The 20,501-nt window shown below is 33.0% G+C and overlaps 1 protein-coding gene across 1 annotated transcript in view; it reads right to left on the bottom strand.

Moving 5' to 3' along the window:
• The window catches only part of LOC126892850 (replication factor C subunit 5-like), a 113,919-nt gene that overhangs the window by 65,974 nt on the left and 27,444 nt on the right, over positions 1 to 20,501 (bottom strand). Inside the window, exon 4 of the mRNA XM_050662653.1 lies at positions 19,694 to 19,856. Coding sequence (XP_050518610.1) covers positions 19,694 to 19,856 — 163 coding nt within the window. The remainder of the gene's footprint in view (positions 1 to 19,693; positions 19,857 to 20,501) is intronic.

Here is a 20,501-nt window from a genome sequence, read left to right as displayed (position 1 = left end):
ATTTTGAATTAACAATAGTTTAGCTCTTTAAGTGAGCAGTGTATTCAGTTTTTTATTATCTTCAATTTTGGTAATAAGACCTTTTTTGTAAAGCTGACAGTTTTCGAGTTATACGTGAAAAACAGCTTTAAAACATACATTTTTTTACGAAAAAATAAAATCTTTGATCTTTGACAAACTCAAAAAGTATCGATTTAAATTAATAAGCGAAATGAATTTAATCAAAACGAAACCGTAGATTTTCTTATTTATTTTAAATTAATAACTTTATATAAGAAATTTTGCTTATAATTTGTCCCTCTATCGATTTATGTTATTATTTTTAATAAAATAATTTTCACCGCCGAGAAGGGGTGGCATCCACCCCCAGAGTAAAAGTGCAAGTTGGCAACATGTCACCTTTGTTCCTTGAGGCATTTTCTAATTACTCACCAATTTTCATGAAAATCGATGGAGGTTCAACGAAATCGGAGGTGAAAACCTTCAGTTACTTACAAACCTACCTTTTGTCTTGCAAAATAAGTAAGATCTGCAAAATAAGTAAGATTTGTGTACATAAACTTTGTTGACCAATTTCTGAACCGAGCAAACTAAACTTACGTGCATAGAAATCGGCCCACCTAAAAACTTGGTCATTTTTGAAGTCTCGTATTTCCTAAACCTGTTGGCAGATTTAAGTGATTTTTGAAATGAAAACTTCTTTAGGGACGTTGTGCGATTTTTGGATAGGGGAAAAAGCATTGAATTCGCGACCGTCATTGCGACCGTCATCGCGACCGTCATTGCGACCGTCATCGCTTATGCTATATATTATTTGTATGTATATACAGGGTGTTTCATTAATAATTGTCCATATAGTAACTGGAGAAACCTTAGCACAAAATACGAGTATTTAAGCTAAAATACTTAAATAAAATGTGGTTCCTTACTAAGTTACAGGGTGTTTTATCTAAAAATTTAAAAACTATTTTTGCTCAGAATTTTAAAACTATTCGACGTATCCTTTTCAGACTTAGCAGGAAGTATAGGTACTGTACCAACTACTAACTTATGTTAAACAAACGTTTCTGGCTATTACCAGAGGCGTACGACGGGGGAAAGTGAATGGTTGACCCTTTCAAAATTCTACGCCACTGGCGAAATTACTATTTTAGTTCAATTTTGAGATTCTCCAATAATTTCTATGAAAATAATATACTCTTAATTCGTAACGTTACAGTCATTAGTTTTCGAGATCTTTGAAGTTAAAAATGAAACGAGACTGTTATTTTGATTAATGTATTGTGTCGCTTCATTTTTAATTTCAAATATCTCGAAAACTAATTATTTTATCGTTACGAGGGAAGAGTATAATATTTACATAAAAAGTATTGCAAAATCAAAAAATTACACTAAAATAGCAATTTCGTCAGTGGCGTAGAATTTGGGAAGGGTCAACCAGCCACTATGCCCTGTCGTACGCCTCTGGTAGTAGCTAGAAACGTTTATTTATCTTAATGTAGTAGGGTGTACAGTACCTACACTTTCTGCCCAGTATGATAAGGTTACGCCAAATAGTTTTAAAGTACTGGGTACGAATAATTTTTAAATTTTAATCATATGAATCATATCATCAATTAATCAAAATAACTGTGCCGTTTCATATTTAACTTCAAATATCTCGAAAACTAATGACCTTATCGTTACCAATGAAGAGTATATTATTTACGTAGAAAGTATTGGAGAATCTAAAAATGGTACTAAAATAGTAATTACTCCAGTGGCGTAGAATTTGAGAAGCGTCAACCATTCACCATCCCCTGTCGTACGCCTTTGGTAGTAACTAAAAACGTTTGTTTATCATAATTTAGTAGTGTGTCTAGTAGTCGCACTTTCTGCCAAGTATGAAAAGAATACGTCGAATAGTTTTAAAATGCTGAGCAAAAATAATTTTTAAATTTTTAGATAAAACACCCTGTAACTCAGCAACGAACCACATTTTATTTAAGTGTTTTAGGTTAAATCTTCGTATTTTGTGCTAAGGTTTCTCCAGTTACTATATGGACAATTATTAATGAAACACCCTGTATAAATTGTATAGAAATATTTAAATTTAAAATAAATGTAAAACCTATTTTAGGATGGGGAAAAAATATTTATTTCGCGACCGTCATAGCGACCGTCATCTCTTCGACGAAATAAATTTTGTACGTATCTATATGATGTGTATCTATACATAAATTGTATAGAAGTATTTAAATTTAAAATAAATGTAAAACCTATTTTTCGATAGGGAAAAAGGATTTATTTCGCGACCGTCATCTCTTCGGCGAAATAAATTTTGTACGTATATGTATTGAAGTGAAAACTTCTTTAGGGACGTTGTTCACTTTTTGGATGGGAAAAAGTATTAAATTGGCGACCGTCATCGCTTCGAAGAAACAAATTTTTGAAGTGGAAACTTCTTGAGGGTCGTTGTGCACTTTTTGGATGGGGAAAAATTATTAAATTAGCGACCGTCATCGTTTCGACGAAATAAATTTTTAAAGTGAAAATTTCTTTAGGGACGTTGTGCACTTTTTAGATAGGTTAAAATTATTGAATTAGCGAACGTCATCGCGACCGTCATCGCTTCGGCAAAAAAATTTTTTGAAGTGAATACTTCTTTTGGGGACTTTGTCCACTTTTTAGATGGGGAAGAAGTATTAAATAAGCGACCGTCATCGCTTCGACGAAATAAACATTTGAAGTCAAAACTTCTTTAGGGACGTTGTGCTCTTTTTGGATGGAAAAAAGTATTAAATTATTGACCGACATCCCGACCGTCATCACTTCGATGAAATAAATTCGTGAAGTGAAAACTTCTTGATTGACGTTTTGCACTTTTTGGATGGGGGAAAAGTATTGAATTATGGACCGTCATCGCTTCGACGAAATAAATATTTGAAGTGAAACTTCTTTAGGGACGTTGTGCACTTTTTCGATGGAAAAAAGCATTAAATTAGCGACCGTCATCGTTTCGATGAAATCAATTTTTGAAGTGGAAACTTCTTAAGGTATGTTGTGCACTTTATGGATGGGGAAAAATATAAATTAGCGACCTTTATCGCTTCGACGAAATAAATTTTTGAAGTTAAAACTTCTTTAGGGAGGTTGTGCACTTTTTGGATGGGGAAAAATTATTAAATTAGTGACTGTCATCGCTTCGACGAAATACATTTTTGAAGTGAAAACTTCTTTAGGAACTTTGTGCACTTTTTGGATGGGGAAGAAGTATTGAATTAGGGACCGTCATCGCTTCGACGAAATAAATATTTGAAGTGAAACTTATTTAGGGACGTTGTGCACTTTCTTGAAGTAAAAAAGTATTAAATTAGCGACCGTCCTCGCTTCGATGAAATCAATTTTTGAAGTGGAAACTTCTTGAGGGACGTTGTGCACTTTTTGGATGGGAAACTATTATATTAGCGAACCTTCATCGCTTCGATGAAATAAATTTTTGAAGTGAAAACTTCTTGAGGGACGTTGTGCACTTTTTGGATAAGGAAAAACTATTAAATTAGCGACCCTCATCGCTTCGACGAAATAAATTTTTAAGTGAAAACGTTTATAGGGACGTTGTGCACTTTTTGTATGGAAGAAAAGTATTGAATTACGGTCGTAATCGCTTCGACGAAATAAATATTTGAAGTGAAACTTATTTAGGAACGTTCTGCACTTTTTCGATGTAAAAAGTATTAAATTAGCGACCATCATCGCTTCGACGAAATAAACATTTGAAGTGAAAACTTCTTGAGGGACTTGTGCACTTTTTGGATGGGGAAAAAGTAGTAAATTAGCGACCGTTATCGCTTCGACGAAATAAATTTTTAAATTGAAAATTTCTTTAGGGACGTTGTGCACTTCTTGGATGGGGAAAAAGTACTGAATTTGCGACCGTCATCACTTCGCTGAAATAAATTTTGTACATATATAAATTATGTGTATGTAAACATAAATAGCATAGAGCATACGCATCGCGTATATCGAATATGATATAGGTATAGCACTTCTTTTAGGATGGGGTAAAAGCATTGAACTCGTAATTTATATACTATAAGAAGTTTTCACTTCTGTCGGCACTCCCACGAGTACCTTTATTTTTTTTTTAATATATTATAGCCTTATTCTTCAAGAATATCGATATAATAATATTATTGCTAAACAGATAATTGTCGTTGTATACCGGGTGTAACAATGATAGTGTGTTTTTTCCTCCTCAAAGTTTGGAACACCCTGTGGAATATTCTAGCACAGGGGTCACCAATTAGTTTCCCTGAGGGTCCGTTTCGAAAACCTATGACACTTCCGGGGTCCGGATTTATGCTTCCTGTGTCTGACTGTTCTGATTCGGTTTCTTTGTGGATTCTTGTTAAAAAATATCCCCTATAAACAAATCAGAAGGGTACCGGGCGAAATATTTGGGCAGAAATTGTTTAATATTTTTTTTAACAAATTCAAAACATCACCTTTTTTGCCCTCGAAAATATGGTTTTAGCATTTTTGGGTCATCTTGAATAAAAAAGAATTTTTATTAAAACTTAAGAGTTTTCAAGCATCGCAAATGCATATTTTCGCATTTTTCAGATTTTAAATCGCTTATAACTCAAAAACTATCAACTTTTTAGAAATATGACAAGAGACCTTTATTGTTTATAATTACCCAAGAAACCTAAAAATACATATCGAGGCAAAAAAGTAATTTTGAATTTGCTTAAAAAATTGTTTCACCCGGCACCCTTTTGATTTGTTTAAAGGGGACATTTTTGAACAGGAATCCGCAAAGAAATCGAGTCAGGAACATTTTTCATACGAAAGTGGCCTCACACATGGACTAATATGGAAAGGAAAACTAATAATATCTGATTGTTTTTTGGTTACTGTATACTTTTCTGTAAGTTTTCCTGGTACAATAAATAAAATATAAATTCATTGTGTATTGTTTTGATGTTATTAGTTATTATCAGTATATTTTGAAAGCAGCAGTATTGTAAATTGTTACTGAGAATATTTTAAAAATTAGGAATTTATATTTTGAATGCTAATGAAGTTTTTAGACATCTTCAATTTTGTAGAAAGGAAACTGAGGAATTTAAAATAAATAATCATAGCATAAAATGCTAATTAACATGTTATCTTTTCTATATTAGTTTCAATGCAAGGTGTTTGTTGCAAACTTATTAAATCTGAAAATTATTTTAATTAAATGCACATCTGAAAAGTACTCCTACTTAACATATAGTAGAGAGGAAATGAATATAAAAAATGCACATGACAATTTTATATTACAGCTTACTTAATTTCAAAATTAATGATTAGTAAGTATAACAATAAGGGGGAAAACTCTTAACAAAATTCAATTATCAGAGAGAAAAATGACATTTTTTATGTACAACCTGTCTGAAGTTTGGAGTGAGTTTAGTGCAACTGAGTCTCATTAGGGAGTTGAGATATTCTTGTGTTAAGTGAGATCTCTACCGATTTTTAATAAAGTTCATTCTTGATAAAGCGGCTTCGCACACATAATTTGAGCCAAACATAGTACACAATTTCATGGCCAAATATTTTCAAAATTGCCAAACACCAGGTATATTCTGAATTTATTGACGGTCCGCACAAAACTAGCTCACGGTCCGGATGCGGACCGCGGTCCGCTAATTGGTGACCCCTGCTGTAGCATATATACAATATTGAAATTAAAACTCAACTGTAGCCTTAGGCTTTCTTAACATTTTGCTTTTTGATTCATTCGCTTATGTTGGATAATAAAAAAGTTAGGTATTTTAACAACTAGCAACGTTCTTCATCAATACAGGGTGTTTCTAAATAAGTGCGACAAACTTTAAGGGATAATCCTGCATGAAGAAATCATGACCGTTAGGTTTATAATCATATGTTCGCATATGCTTCGTTTCAGAAATACGGGATGTTGAATTTGTTCGTACAGTCTGACGATTTATTTATTGCTCTAAAACCGCATGAGATATACAAATGAAATTGGGTAGGTTTTAAGAGGTAATTATTGCGCATTTTTTGGCATACAGTTAAGAATTTTATATTCACCATTGATGTGCATATTGGTAATATGACCCGTATGCACGCCAATGGTGAATATAAAATTCTTAATTGTATGTCAAATATGCGCAATACCTCTTAAAACCCACCAAATTTCATTTGCATATCTCAACCGGTTTTAGAGCAGTAAATAAATCGTCAGTTTGTAAAAAAAAATCAACATGCCGTATCTCGAAAACGAAGCATCTGCGGACATATGTTTATAAATGAAACGGTCATTATTTTTCATGCAGAATTTCCCCTTAAAGTTTGTCGCACTTATTTTAAAACACCCTGTATTGACGAAGAACGTTGCTAGTTGTTAAAATACCTAACTTTTTTATTATCCAACATAAGCGAATCAATCAAAAAGCAAAATGTTAAGAAAGCCTAAGGCTACAGTTGAGTTTTAATTTCAATATTTTATATACGCTAGAATATTCCACAGGGCGTTCCGAACTTTGAGGAAAAAACACACTATCATTGTTACACCCGGTATAAAATAACACTTAGCTGTTTAGCAACAATGTTATTACAGCGATATTGTTGAAGAATAAGGCTATAACATATTAAAAAAATCACTTAAATCGGCCAACAAGTTTAGGAAATATGAGACTTCAGAAATGACCAAATTTTTAGGCGGGCCGATTTCTATGCACGTAAGTTTAGTATTTTTTTTCTCATGATCATCTTTCAGTGCGTCACAGTTTTTCGATTTCTTTCTAACGCATTAAATTGTATGTGACAGAAAAAAGGCACGTCCTTGATTACAGACATTTACAACATTTATTCTAGTTATTCTAGTTGTCGATAGATGGCGCCATAATAAAAAAAATATTTTTTGTAATTAGATAATAATATTACAAATATAATCTGTATAATTTATAAGACTATACAAATCAAAGAAAATACCATTTTATAAATGCAAGAAACACATTTGATTTGTTTTTATTCCAAATTGAAAATAAAATGTGACAACTGTCAGATTTAACTAAAATGTCATGTTAGAATAAATGTCATAAATGTGTATTATCACGGACTTACCCTTTTTCCTATCATTTGTTACGCACTGAAAAATGCTCATGAAAAGGACAATGCACATTCACGTACAATAACGTTTAGATTTATTTATTTGCAAAATACTTCATATATCTAGAAGTATAGAGTATAGGTAACTCTAGTAAGACTACGTGTAGGTTTTGCTTCATGAAATGGCACCCAAAGTGAGGCTTTCGGTCTTTTAAAAAGGCAGCAGTAACTAATTTGTTTGTTAGAGGGGAAAGTTTGGTGTCGGTCACCACATACTAAAACGGTTAGGTACCTCCGTTAAGATAGGCAAAATGCTTTCACTTTAATTGAATTTTTTTTACGTTTAAAGGAATTCTTCTGATTGGTTTCTGTGACCAGATATATGTGAAGGCATCCACACGTTCAATAGTATAGTTCTTCTTCTTCTTTTTATATAGACATTACTCTGTTTTCTCACTGATCGTCTTCCTATTGGGGAACCGTCTCTCGCCGTCCTTACTACTCTATTTGTTGTCATTCGGCTTATGTGGTCGTTCCATTCTACTCTTCTGCTTTTCACCCAGTTATTAATGTTGTCCACCTTGCATCTCCTTCGTATATCTGCACTTCTAGCTCTATCCCACAGCGTCTTACCATCGATTTTTCGCAATGTTTTCATCTCTGCTGTTTCTAGCATTCTTTTTGTCCTTTCTGTATCAGGTCGTGTTTCTGCCGCGTATGTCATTATTGGTCTGATGACTGTTTTGTAAATTCTGCCTTTCATTTCTTTTCCGATATTTTTATTTCTCCACATTGTGTCATTCAGGTAACCTGCGGCTCTGTTTACTCTATTCACTTGATCTTTCACTTCTGTTTCGAGCTTTCCGTAGCTGCATAGTGTGATGCCTAGATATTTAAACTCCATGACTTGTTCTATTATTTGACCCTCCAGCTCTAATTTACACCTTATTAGATCTGCTGTTGTAACCATGCATTTAGTCTTTTTTGGGGAAATTTACATGTTAAATTTTCTAGCGGTTATATTAAATTCGTGAAGCATACGTTGTAAATCATCTTCACTTTGAGAGATTAGTATTGCGTCGTCTGCGTAGCAGATTATTTTAAGTTGTTTTTCTCCCATTTGGTATCCTTTTTTTGTTCTTACTTTTTTTATTATATCGTCCATGATCAGGTTGAACAACAGAGGACTCGGGGAATCGCCCTGTCTCATCCCATTGCCAGCTTCAATTGGGTCAGTTAGTTCTTCATCTACTTTTACTGTGTTGTTCTGGTAGATATTTTCGATCGTTCTAATTATTCCTAGACGTACCTCTCTTGTGTACAATAAATGGATAACGTCCTTTAATTTGACCCTGTCAAATGCCTTCTTAAGGTCCACGAAACATAAGTATGCCGGTTTGTTGTATTCTAACGATTTTTCTTGAATCTGCCTCATTATAAATACAGCGTCGGTGCATGATCTTCCCGACATAAAACCTTGTTGTTTTTCTGCTAATGTTATAATTTTATTCAGTTTGTTTGTTATCACTTTGGTCGTTAATTTTAGTGTTGTGTTTAATAAATTAATTCCTCTGTAATTCTCCGGGTCCGATTTTTCTCCCTTTTTGAAGAGAGGTATTAGGATGCTTGATCTCCATTCTTGTGGTATTCTGTTTTGTTCTATTATTTTTTGGATTAGTTTTAATAATTGTTTGATCAGGTCTTGTCCTCCATACTTTAGGAGTTCATTCGATATTCTGTCCTCTCCTGGTGATTTTCTATTTTTTAATTTCCTTAATGCTTCCGTTATCTCTGCTTCTTCAATATTTATTTCTTCGTTTGTTGTCACTTCAGGTGTTGGTGGTTCGTTATCGTTATCTTTAGCAAAAAGAGATCGAAAATAGTCTGCCCAAGTTTCCTTCTGAATGTGTTTCGTTTTTATTAGTTCGTTCATCTCTTTTCTTTGTCCTCTGATCATTCTCCATATTTCCTTTTGTGTTCCGTAGAAGTCGTGTTCCATTTGTTTTGAGAAACTGTCCCAGTGTTCTCTTTTTATTTGTCTGACTAAAGTGTTTGTTTCGTTTCTAATTCTTTTATAGTGGTTATATGCCTGTTGTGTTTGTTGTGTTCTGTATTGTAAAAAGGCTTTCTTCTTTTCTTCACATTTTATCTTCACTTCCTCTTGAAACCATGGGGTTTTCTTTTTTTATATATTGGTATTGGTAATAGTATAGTTGTCTATTGTTTGTTTTTTAACCAAGAGGAGTGATTCAAATTTACCGCGCCGTAATGCTTGTTTCTAATTGGTCCAACCGCAGGCAAGTTTACTCTACTGTTATTAAATTTTGACACTAATGACATTTATGAAATTTTGGCACTTCTGTCATTTTATAGGTTAATTAAGTATATCGGCGATTTTTTGTGTTTTCTGTATTATTCCTTTAATTTTTAGATTTTTAGTCTACTTTTATATAAAAACAGTTGTTTTTAGAACTCTTTAGCGATGTGTTAATATAATATAATATGTATTGATTTATCATCGAAAGCTGACATGATCAACAAAAAAAGAAGATGAATTTGGTGACTTTTCTAGTAACTTTCTTGGGTGTGAATCTGTGTTTTTAGTTTACTCCTCTTGGTTAAAAAATCAACTATAGTATAGTTGTCTATTGTAATATAATTTTCATTGTCAGGTGTTCTTTTGACGGTCATATACTTCGTTTTTCCTTTGTTTATTTTAATCCCCCTTTTTCGTCCTTCAGGATCAATTTCTCTGAACGCTTCAATTAGTCGTGACTTGTTCCTACTAATGATAGCTACATCGTCTGCATATGCGGTAATTTGTACTGCCTTGGTGTTTGTATGGACAGTTACAGTTTGTATGGCCAGTTTGTATGGACAGTTAGATTAGTTTTCTGATGACTAACTCAAGAACTTGGTTGAATAGCATGGTTGATAGAGCGTCTCCCTGTCTCACTCCCATGTTGATGTCAAACAGGGGGTCAGTTCTCCATTTACTCTGACTGCTGCTTTTGAACTCCGTCATTTTTATGAGGCTGATATATTTATTATGTATACCTAGATTACGAAGATCTTCCAGCATTTTGTTCCTTTTTAAAACCTTTTTATATACTTGGCTTGGCTGGTGTCACGGACTCCGCAAATTTTGTAATCCATTATAAAAATAGTTCTAGTCTACCTAGACACCTGAAATTTTCAGGATAGCTTAGGACTAGCTAACAATGCAATATTTTACTGCTATTATACAGGGTGATTAATAATTAGTGGGGTGAAGCTCCGTAGATCCGTTATAGTAAAGCATAGCGATAAAACTTATAACAAAAATTGTAGCGAACTTTGAGCTTCACATTACAAAATTAGTTAGAATGTTACAGGGTGTTCGATAACATAGTGGCAGACCAAATTTATGTTTTTTTTAATAGAACAATCTGTATTTTATTTTATATTCTAAATCTTCGTAACTTTTCAATTACAAAAATATAAAGGTTTGGTATGTTATACGGGGTATTTACAAAGTTATACCCAATTTTATATGAAAATCGTAATAAGTTTAACTACCTGTATAAATAAAAGCAAGCACAAGGTCAATGGTTTATTGACGTCATATTTTTTTATTTATTGTCAAAATTTTCGTAAATGGTTGTTTTGCTAATTTTCTTTATATTGAATACAGGGTGAGTCAAAACTCAAGTACATTATTTTCTCAGTAATTTTAAATAGAACACCCTGTATTTTATATCATTATCGAAAAGTACCATTACCATACTATAATTTTTGTATAACATTCCCTATGTGTAAATTTATTAGTTTTCGAGATATTTTCATTTTTCAGAGCAAAATTTTTAATAATTACGGGTCTAAATCTTTCGAAATTTTAAGTAAGCCATGACTGAAGAATTGTCTAAAACTTACAATTTACGATTACTGATTATCAATCTGTAATCAAAGTTGGCTACAATTTTTGTTATTAACTTTTATTACTATCTATTACTTATAACGGATCTACAAAGCTTTACTCCACTGACCAATCACACTGTATGGATAAATCGATCTTTTTTTTAATTTCAAACTATTTTAAAAATGTGACTAATGAAATGATATTTCAAAGTACTATTTATAATGGGAAATAAGTATATTATATAAATATTATAAGTACTATTTATAATAATATAAAGCTTATTTCCCGTTATAAATAGTTAAAATTGTAAAAATGCCACAAGAAAATAGCTTCAGAACAACATTTCAAAGTACGTTAATAAATCGATATCTACAAATTGATGGTGTCTCAGTGGCATTAGACTGCAGATCGAGAGGTCCCCAGTTGGAACCCGGCTGTTGCGTATCTTTTTTTTAATTGTTTTAATAAATAATTAAAAGTTTATATATTTAAAATTATAATATACCATTTTAACAACCATTAATATACCATTTTAGTGTAATTTTTGGAATCATAATTATAAATAACAGTTAATACACCTACTAAAAATTCATAATTTATAAGTTAATTATTCTTTCCAAATGTGTTGTGTCCTATATGTACAATAACAAAAGCGTGATATTATAAAAAGTACTTTTTTCGTAGAGTGTAATTTTTGGAATTTTAAGCATGTTATCGCTAAATCGTTTATCGTTAAATTATTTTATATTCTTTCCTATAAATAATAAAAAGGTTTTATTATAAAAAAGTTCTTTTTTATAAAAGTGTAATTATTACACTATTAAAGTTTGTTTAAAGTCTATATACATATTATATAGGGTGTCCAGAAACTCTACCGACAAACGAAGACAGGAGATTCCTCAGATAATTTTAAGACAATTTAACCAAATTCACCTAATCCGAAAATGCTTCCTAAGGGAGCTAGAGCTCTTTAAAGATGGCGTCTGGTAATTATTTTTTCTTAAATATCTCCAGAACTCTTCTATTTAGAAAAACTAAACTTGGTACATATATTTATCTTCCAGATATAAATCGATTCCATCTATTGCAAATTTTTAGTACCGGTCATAGGCGTCCGTTATGGGTAGGGCAACAGTTACATTATCGCATAACTTTTTTGTTTTTAATTTTTAAGCATTCTTGACCCTGGATTTTTAAAACGTAAGGTATTATAGTATTAAAAGGTACTCTTACTTTAAGTCGATAGGATACACCGTTTTCTAGATAAATCGATTTGAAAATTTTTCGTTTTTTCAATATCAAAAAAAAATATTAAAAAAAAAACTATTTTGAAAAACGAAAACTGGTACGTTTGTTTATATTCCAGAGATGAATCGATTTCATTACTTGCGAATTTTTATTACCGGTCATTTGCGTCCGTTTTGGGTAGGTCAACGGTTATTTTATCGCATAACTTTTTTGTCTTTAATTTTTACGAATTTTTACACTAGATTATTAAATTAAGAGGTATTCTAGTACTAAAAGTTACTCTTGCTTTAAGTTGGTAAAATACACCGTTTTTTTGATTTTTTTTTCAATTTCAGGGGACGAAAAATGTTCATATTGATTTTTCTAGAAAACGGTGTCTCCTACCGACTTAAAGCAGGAGTAGCTTTTAGTTCTAAAATACCTTTCAATTCAATAATCCACTATCAAAAATGCTTAAAAGTCAAAGCCAAAAAAGTTATGCGATAAAATAACCGTTGCCCCACCCAAAACGGACGCCTATGACTGGTACTAGAAATTCACACTGGATGGAATCGATTTATCTCTGGAAGATAAATATGTGTACCAATTTTCGTTTTTCTAACTAGAAACGTTCTGGAGGTATTTAAGAAAAACTAATTACAAGACGCCGTCTTTAAAGAGCTCTAGCTCCCTTAGGAAGCATTTTCGGACTAGGTGAATTTGGTTTAATTGTCTTAAAATTATTTGAGGAATCTCCTGTCTTCGTTTGTCGGTAGAGTTTCTGGACACCCTGTATAATATGTTCTTTGTCGTATTCATAAGCTTTTTCTTGTATCATTCTTAGTATGAATATATCATCTGTAGTGGCTCTATTTGGTCTGAATCCATTTTGATAGTCACCAATTACATTCTCGGAGTACTGCAACAATCGATTGTAGATTATACCAGAAAGAATTTTGTATATTACATTTAGCAATGTAATTGGCCTGTAATTCTGGCATTCTCTCTTATCTCCTATTGGCTGTATAAGGCCAACTATCCACTCCGCCGGTATTTACTCTTTGGTCCATATTTATGTTACTAGGTAATTAATTCTTCCCCAAAGTCCAGTTCATCCATGTTTTAGTAATTTTGTTGAAATTCCGTCCGTTCCTGGCGCTTTATTGTTTTTTAGTTTGTTTATTATTTGAACTACTTCTTCATAACTCGGATTTTCAATGTACTGCTCCGCAGTGTAATATATTGTCTCGGTTCTTGTACTTGTTTTTTCAAAGCCTCACTTTTTTCTTCTGCATATTCTAGTCGCTTGTATTCTCTTTTCGTTATAAATCTCCCTGCTATTTCTTGTGTTTGTTTGGAGTTGTTTGAGTCTAGCTTGCCATTTTTCCTCTACTGCAGTTCTGCATTCATCATCATACCATTCCGCATTTCTTTGACTATTGGCTCTTTCAACAGTTATTGTTTTTAATTGTCTCTATTCCTCCATGGCCTTGTCAGGCCATGTTGTCACGGAATGTGTGGGCTCCAAAATTATATGGGAGTGCATGCATTTCGTTACATCATGCTATGGTACGCTGGACAAGCCATACAGTCTGTAGTCAACACCCCGATGTATGAGCGGGAACAAAAGGTGAAAAATACTCATACTCTCATGAGTCGCATCTGGCGAGTTTAATATACATAAAAGCTTAAAGAAATTACCTACACTCAGAGAAAAAGAACTCCTCACTTTATGAGAAACTCCAAAGGTAAAATAATTCTCGACTTGGATGAAAAAAAGGAAGAATGGACTAACTATATAAAATAGCTCTTCCTGGATACGAGGCCACCACCTAACACCACAAAGTATACGAATACTGATCCTAGTATTTTAAAAGCGTAAGTAGAGAAAGCCATCAAACAGATCAAAAATGGGAAATCTCCAGGCCCTGACCAAATCCCATCAGACTGGCTCAAACTTCTGGATGACGACAATGTATCACAACTAACAAACATTTATAACCATATACACGAGACTGGCATGATGCCACAGATATGGTTAGAGTCTACATTTATTACACTCCCAAAAAAACCTAATACATCATCATGTAAAGACTTTAGACTAATTATAGTATGGTATAGTTAGACCCAAACCCAGACATCCAAAGTGAAAGTTATCCTCCAACACCAAATTGTTCTATATGGTCCACATAATGTTCAGAAAAAAGTCACACCATTTTGAGCGTCGGGTTTGGGGGGGGGGGGAGAGGGGGGAGAAATCTGCAAATTCCTAGTTTTTTAGGTTTTTCGTCAATATTTCTAAAACTAAGCGGTTTAGCATGAACAACCCTCTACACAAAATTGTTCTACATTAAATTTGAAATAAAAAAGGCCCTGTGCATAACTCTTCTAAAATGGACGGTTCCAAAGTTACGGAGGTAGTATAGTATAATTGGTCCAAAAAAAGGCCTAACCCAAACATCCAAAGTAAAAGTTTTCCTTCAACACCAAATTGTTCTATATGGTCCACATATTGTTCAGTAAAAAGTTACACCATTTTGACCGTCCGGTTTGGGGGGAGATGGGGGAGAAGTCGGTAAATTAGTAGTTTTTTTACGTTTTTCGTCAATATTTCTAAAACTATGCTTTAGCGTAAGGAATGTTCTATAGAAAAATATTCTACATAAAATTTAAAACAAAAAAGGTTCTATCCATAATTGTTATAAAATCAACGGTTCCAGAGTTACGGAGGGTGAAAAGTGGAGGTTTTCGATACTTTTTATATTTACCGATTTCTCCCCCCTCTCCCCCCCCCTCTCCCCCCCCCCCAAACCCGACGCTCAAAATGGTGTGACTTTTTTCTGAACATTATGTGGACCATATAGAACAATTTGGTGTTGGAGGATAACTTTCACTTTGGATGTCTGGGTTTTTGGTATAGTTATATCATAAATATTGCCCAAAAAATATAAAAAGTATCGAAAACCTCGACTTTTCACCCTCCGTAACTCTGGAACCGTTGATTTTATAACAATTATGTATAGAACATTTTTTGTTTTGAATTTCATGTAGAACATTTTGGTATATAACATTGTTTACAATAAAGCATAGTTTTAGAAATATTGACGAAAAACTTAAAAAAAAAACTACTAATTTACCGGCTTCTCTCCCATCTCCCTCCCAAACCGGACGCTCAAAATGGTGTAACTTTTTACTGAACAATATGTGGACCATATAGAACATTTTGGTGTTGGAGGAAAACTTTTACTTTGGATGTTTGGGTTAGGCCTTTTTTTGGACCAGTTATACTATACTACCTCCGTAACTTTGGAACCATTTATTTTAGAAAGATTATGCATAGGAACTTTTTTATTTCAAATTTAATGTAGAACAATTTTGTATAGAGGGTTGTTCATGCTAAACCGCATAGTTTTAGAAATATTGGCGAAAAACTTAAAAAAAGTACGAATTTACCGATTTCTCCCCCCTCTCCCCCCCCAAACCCGACGCTCAAAATGGTGTGACTTTTTTCTGGACATTGTGTGGACCATATAGAACAATTTGGTGTTGAAGGATAACTTTCACTTTGGATGGCTGGGTTATGCCATCTTTTGGATTAACTATACTATACTATTAGTCTCATGAGCCACTCTCTCAAGCTACTTCTTAAGATAATTCTTAATAGAATCAAGCAGAAATGTGAAGAGACAATGGGAAACAAACAATTCGGTTTCAGAGAAGGATTGGGAACAAGGGAAGCTTTGTTCTCAATGTTAACATTACTTCAACGATCATGGGAAGTACAGAAACCAATTTACGTCTGCTTTATAGATTTTGAGAAGGCGTTTGATAGAGTTCAACATGATAGGTTGTTTGAATATCTAGAAATGATTGGAATAGATGATAAAGATCTGAGACTTTTACAACATCTATATTGGAATCAAAAAGCTTATATTCTGGTAGACGGCAAAGAAACAGACAAAATTTGCATTCAAAGAGGTGTCAGACAGGGTTGTGTGTTATCCCCAACTTTGTTTAACGTATACTCAGAAATAATTTTTAATGAAGCCTTGGAAGGACAATGTGGAGTTCGAATCGGGGGAGAAACTATTAACAACATCAGATATGCAGACGACACCGCGATCATGGCTGAAAATATCGAAGATCTTCAATTCCTTATAGATCGAGTCACTAGAGAATGCTCCAATAACGGACTTAACATAAATGCAACAAAGACAAAGTTACTTGTGGTTAGTAAACAAGACGTCGGCCCTATGCAACTAATTGTCAATGATGAATCAATAACAAAAGTTAACCATTTTAAATACCTAGGATGTTGGATAAACGAGACACTAAATCTGGATGAAGAAATTAAAACTCGTATAGAAATTGCAAGAGGAGCACTTATGAAACTTAGATCTATTCTGAGCAACTCTCAGATGAACTTACAACTAAGAATCAAGTTCCTAAAATGTTATGTGTATCCTGTATTACTATATGGATGTGAAACCTGGATCATGACGGTTAACATGATGAACAAATTAGAAGCCTTTGAGATGTGGTCGTATCGTAGAATGCTCAGAATATCTTGGGTTCAACGCATTTCAAACAGAGAAATCTTAAACAGAGTCGGTCAAGGCGCAGGTGACTTAATGAAGATGATAAAAAAGAGAAAACTTAAATATATGGGGCATATGATGAGAGGTAGCAGATACAGGATGCTGCAGTTAATACTCAATGGAAAGATCGACGGAAAAAGGGGAATTGGTCGAAAGAAATATTCATGGCTCCGAAACCTTCGTCAATGGACTGGCTTATCAGTAGATCAATTGTTACATGCCGCACATGATCGAGAACGATATCGGCAAATTGTTATGGATACCCACGAATAAAAATTTGGGCACGGTACTTAAAGAAGAAGATTCCTCTTCTGCAGTGTTTTCCTCTCCGACTTCGTTGAGTTTTATTTGGTTGGAGAGCACTTTAATATTCTTGTCTCTTTGTTGGACTTTTGAGTTCTTCAACATTCCGTTTTTTAATTTTACCATTTGTTCCTTTTGCCACTCGCGATTTGGCTGTTTTGACGTTTATTAAACGTTATTTAATGTTACGTCATGTAATATATCGACAAATATACCGTACCGGACACATTGCGTGACTTGTCGCATTAGGATTTTATAAGATTAAATAATATGTAAAGTAAAAAGGGGGTGTTCCCTAGGTTGGCTGTATACCATATAGTTAAAAAACTTTAACATGAAGTAAAAACCACTTCTATGTAATAGGCATATTTATTAAAAATTTTAAAAAATCTCAATGGATTGAATAAAATGTGTCCAATTCAGAACGCTTTCGGACTTACCAGTCCATCATCAGTGAATATAAAATATAATAAGTAATCCCACTATTAAAATTGAAAAATGGGTTGAAATTTTGAAAGTTAAAAAAATGTGGTTATGATTACTTACTCAAATACTTGCTAAATAGCCCCAGAACTAAACAATGGTTGAAATTGTAATTCAATCTACATTATGTTGATAATAGGCTAAACAGATTGTAACAGGCTAAACGCCGATGTTAAAAGATATAACCTTCGGGAACATGGTGCAACTCTATCAAGAAACTTAATCAACCATCTTAGGCCAACGTTGACTACCAAGTGTCAAAGGTTTGTAAGGAACTGTTTGGAGTGACATTGACAGTAGAGAAGAAGGTAGTTGATTTTCAAAGGTTTTAACAAAAGGTCACGATCCAAAACAATGATATGGTAAAGATTTTAATATCTGAAAATGTCTATTATTTAAATCTATTGTTTAAAAAAAAAAGAAAATTGTGTTTTACAAAATTTTAAAATATAAAATTATTTTACTTCAACTGTTGACTATAAAATTGAACTGATCAAATTGATTAAAAAGGAAGAATGAGCTGATTAGTAATAATGATAAACAAAAAGATAAAAACAGATGATGGTGAGAGAGAAGAAAGAATAAATTTTGAATTGGAATACTATTATACAGAGTGGTGTCATGGTGCGGGAACGCCGTTCCGGCACTGGTTAAGAAAAGAAAAAAATAATAAATAGAGAATTTAGGTTTTGTAAATAAAAATTAGCAGTGCGTTCCAGCACTGCTAATTTTGCCATGACACCACTGATTATACAGAGAAATTACCATGTTGGCAAAATTATTTACATGCGTGTTGTATTGGTGGTTGTATATGTAGACGGGAAATTTTTATTTAAATGTGAATGAAAATTGTTAAAATAATGAATTGTAGTTAGGATATAGTCAATCTAATAATAGGAAATATGTAAATTAAAAGGAAAAATTGAAGAAAGACTTCTGTGTAAAAGGTATATTTATTAAAACCCCAATAAAGGGCTACATTAAAAGACAGAACGTTTTCGCTCTAAAGAGAGCATCATCAGTGTTCTAAGCAAGCTCTACATGCTAAGCCACCAAAAATACATAGGTTAAAACCCTTAAAACGCCGACCAAAGGGTTTAAAACGCCGACCAAAGGGTCGGCTTTAAGGGTTTTAACCTATGTATTTTTGGTGGCTTAGCATGTAGAGCTTGCTTGGTCGGCTAAAACGCCGACCAAAGGGTCGGCTTTAAGGGTTTTAACCTATGTATTTTTGGTGGCTTAGCATGTAGAGCTTGCTTAGAACACTGATGATGCTCTCTTCAGAGCGAAAACGTTCTGTCTTTTAATATAGCCCTTTATTGGGGTTTTAATAAATATACCTTTTACACAGAAGTCTTTCTTCAATTTTTGTAATTAATGGTCTACAGCCAGTTACGGGAAAATTTTTCCTTATGGATTTTAAATTAAAAGGGTTGTAATTATTATGAAATATTTTTAAAAAAATTTTGAGAGAATTCTTGTGACAAAGTGGTGGGAATGTAAAATTGAAGATAAAGAAATGTAAGACTATAGGTGAGCCCAGTTGATACAAAATGAAATTAAAATTAAATTAATATTGAAACAAGGTGTAATGGATAAATAAAATTAGTAAAACCGAATTAAGAGAACGAATTTAAATGTAGTTTAAATGTGAGAACTGAAATTAAGTGATGTAATGTTAAGTGGAGAGGTAAAATATATTTGGAAATAGTCAAAGACAAAAAGTAAAGGAATGTGGTGTAATGTCAAAGGACAAGTGTAATAAGGGAAAGAGAAGGATTTAGAGAAAAGAGGGAGTGTGAGGGTTAAACTGAATGAAGTAATGAAATAAAAGAAAAGTGAGAAGATAGTAGGGTGAATTAATTGGGTTTAGATTAATAGGGGTTCGTGTGGTTAGTAATGATTAGTGTGTGTAAAGGAGTTTGGAAACAGTGAGGAAAGAAGAAGATAGTTGAAAAGGGTGAATAGGATAAAGAAAAGAGAGAATAGGATAGAAGAAGAGAAAGTTAGAGAAAAAGAAGTAATAGGAATTATGAGAATAATTGACGGTGAATGGTGAATGGGTATATGAATATGTACTTACTACGTCTAAGGGCATTTTGTGCATCCATTGTCATCGCATCAGCTTCATCTAGAATAATAAGCTTAAAGCCAGACTTGAACATTGTTCCTGTACTGGCAAATGTCAGAATCTGGCCTCTGACAATACCTATTCCTCTGTCATCTGAAGCATTCAACTCTAAGACCTGTAACAGATGCAAAGAAACATATTTAAGCTTTTAAATTACAACATAGATCATTATACAAGGTAGAAAATACTCAAAAATACATATAGAAGAAAATAGAAAGGCAAAGACTAACAAGGCATATAAAACCATAGACAGATATAAAATGATCATACATATTAAATCGTTAATAGAACACAGAAATACTTGTACATAGTAAAGCATAAATCCGGACTCAAACGACTCGTGTATTTGGCGAATAATCGTCACTTGCTTATACTTTCCATGTCGTCTGAGTGGGTTACTCGTACAATAGGGATGTTCACTAATTTTTAAATATAGTTAAATTCAATAGATTACAAGGTATATAAAAACGTAACAATAATAAAACTGTTTAAAAATGTATATTTTTTAAGATAAATGAGTTCATAATGTTGATTTTCTTGGAGGCTAGAAAAACGGTACCCTGCAGCGACGCTACGGTCTGTGACGTCAGCAGTCGTAAGGTCTTTGATCGACGACTAGTTTTGTATACTTATTTACTCAGTGTATTTGAATGTGCGCAGTTTTTTACGTAATTAATTATTAAAAATAAAGCCAAATAAGTGGTGTTTTGTTCCTTGGTGTGTAAATACATCAAAAAACAGTTCTGACAAGATTTTTATT

Source organism: Diabrotica virgifera, chromosome 9 (assembly GCF_917563875.1).
Source record: "Diabrotica virgifera virgifera chromosome 9, PGI_DIABVI_V3a".
Taxonomy (NCBI): Eukaryota; Metazoa; Arthropoda; class Insecta; order Coleoptera; family Chrysomelidae; genus Diabrotica; species Diabrotica virgifera.
This window is presented reverse-complemented; position numbering and strand designations above follow the sequence as displayed.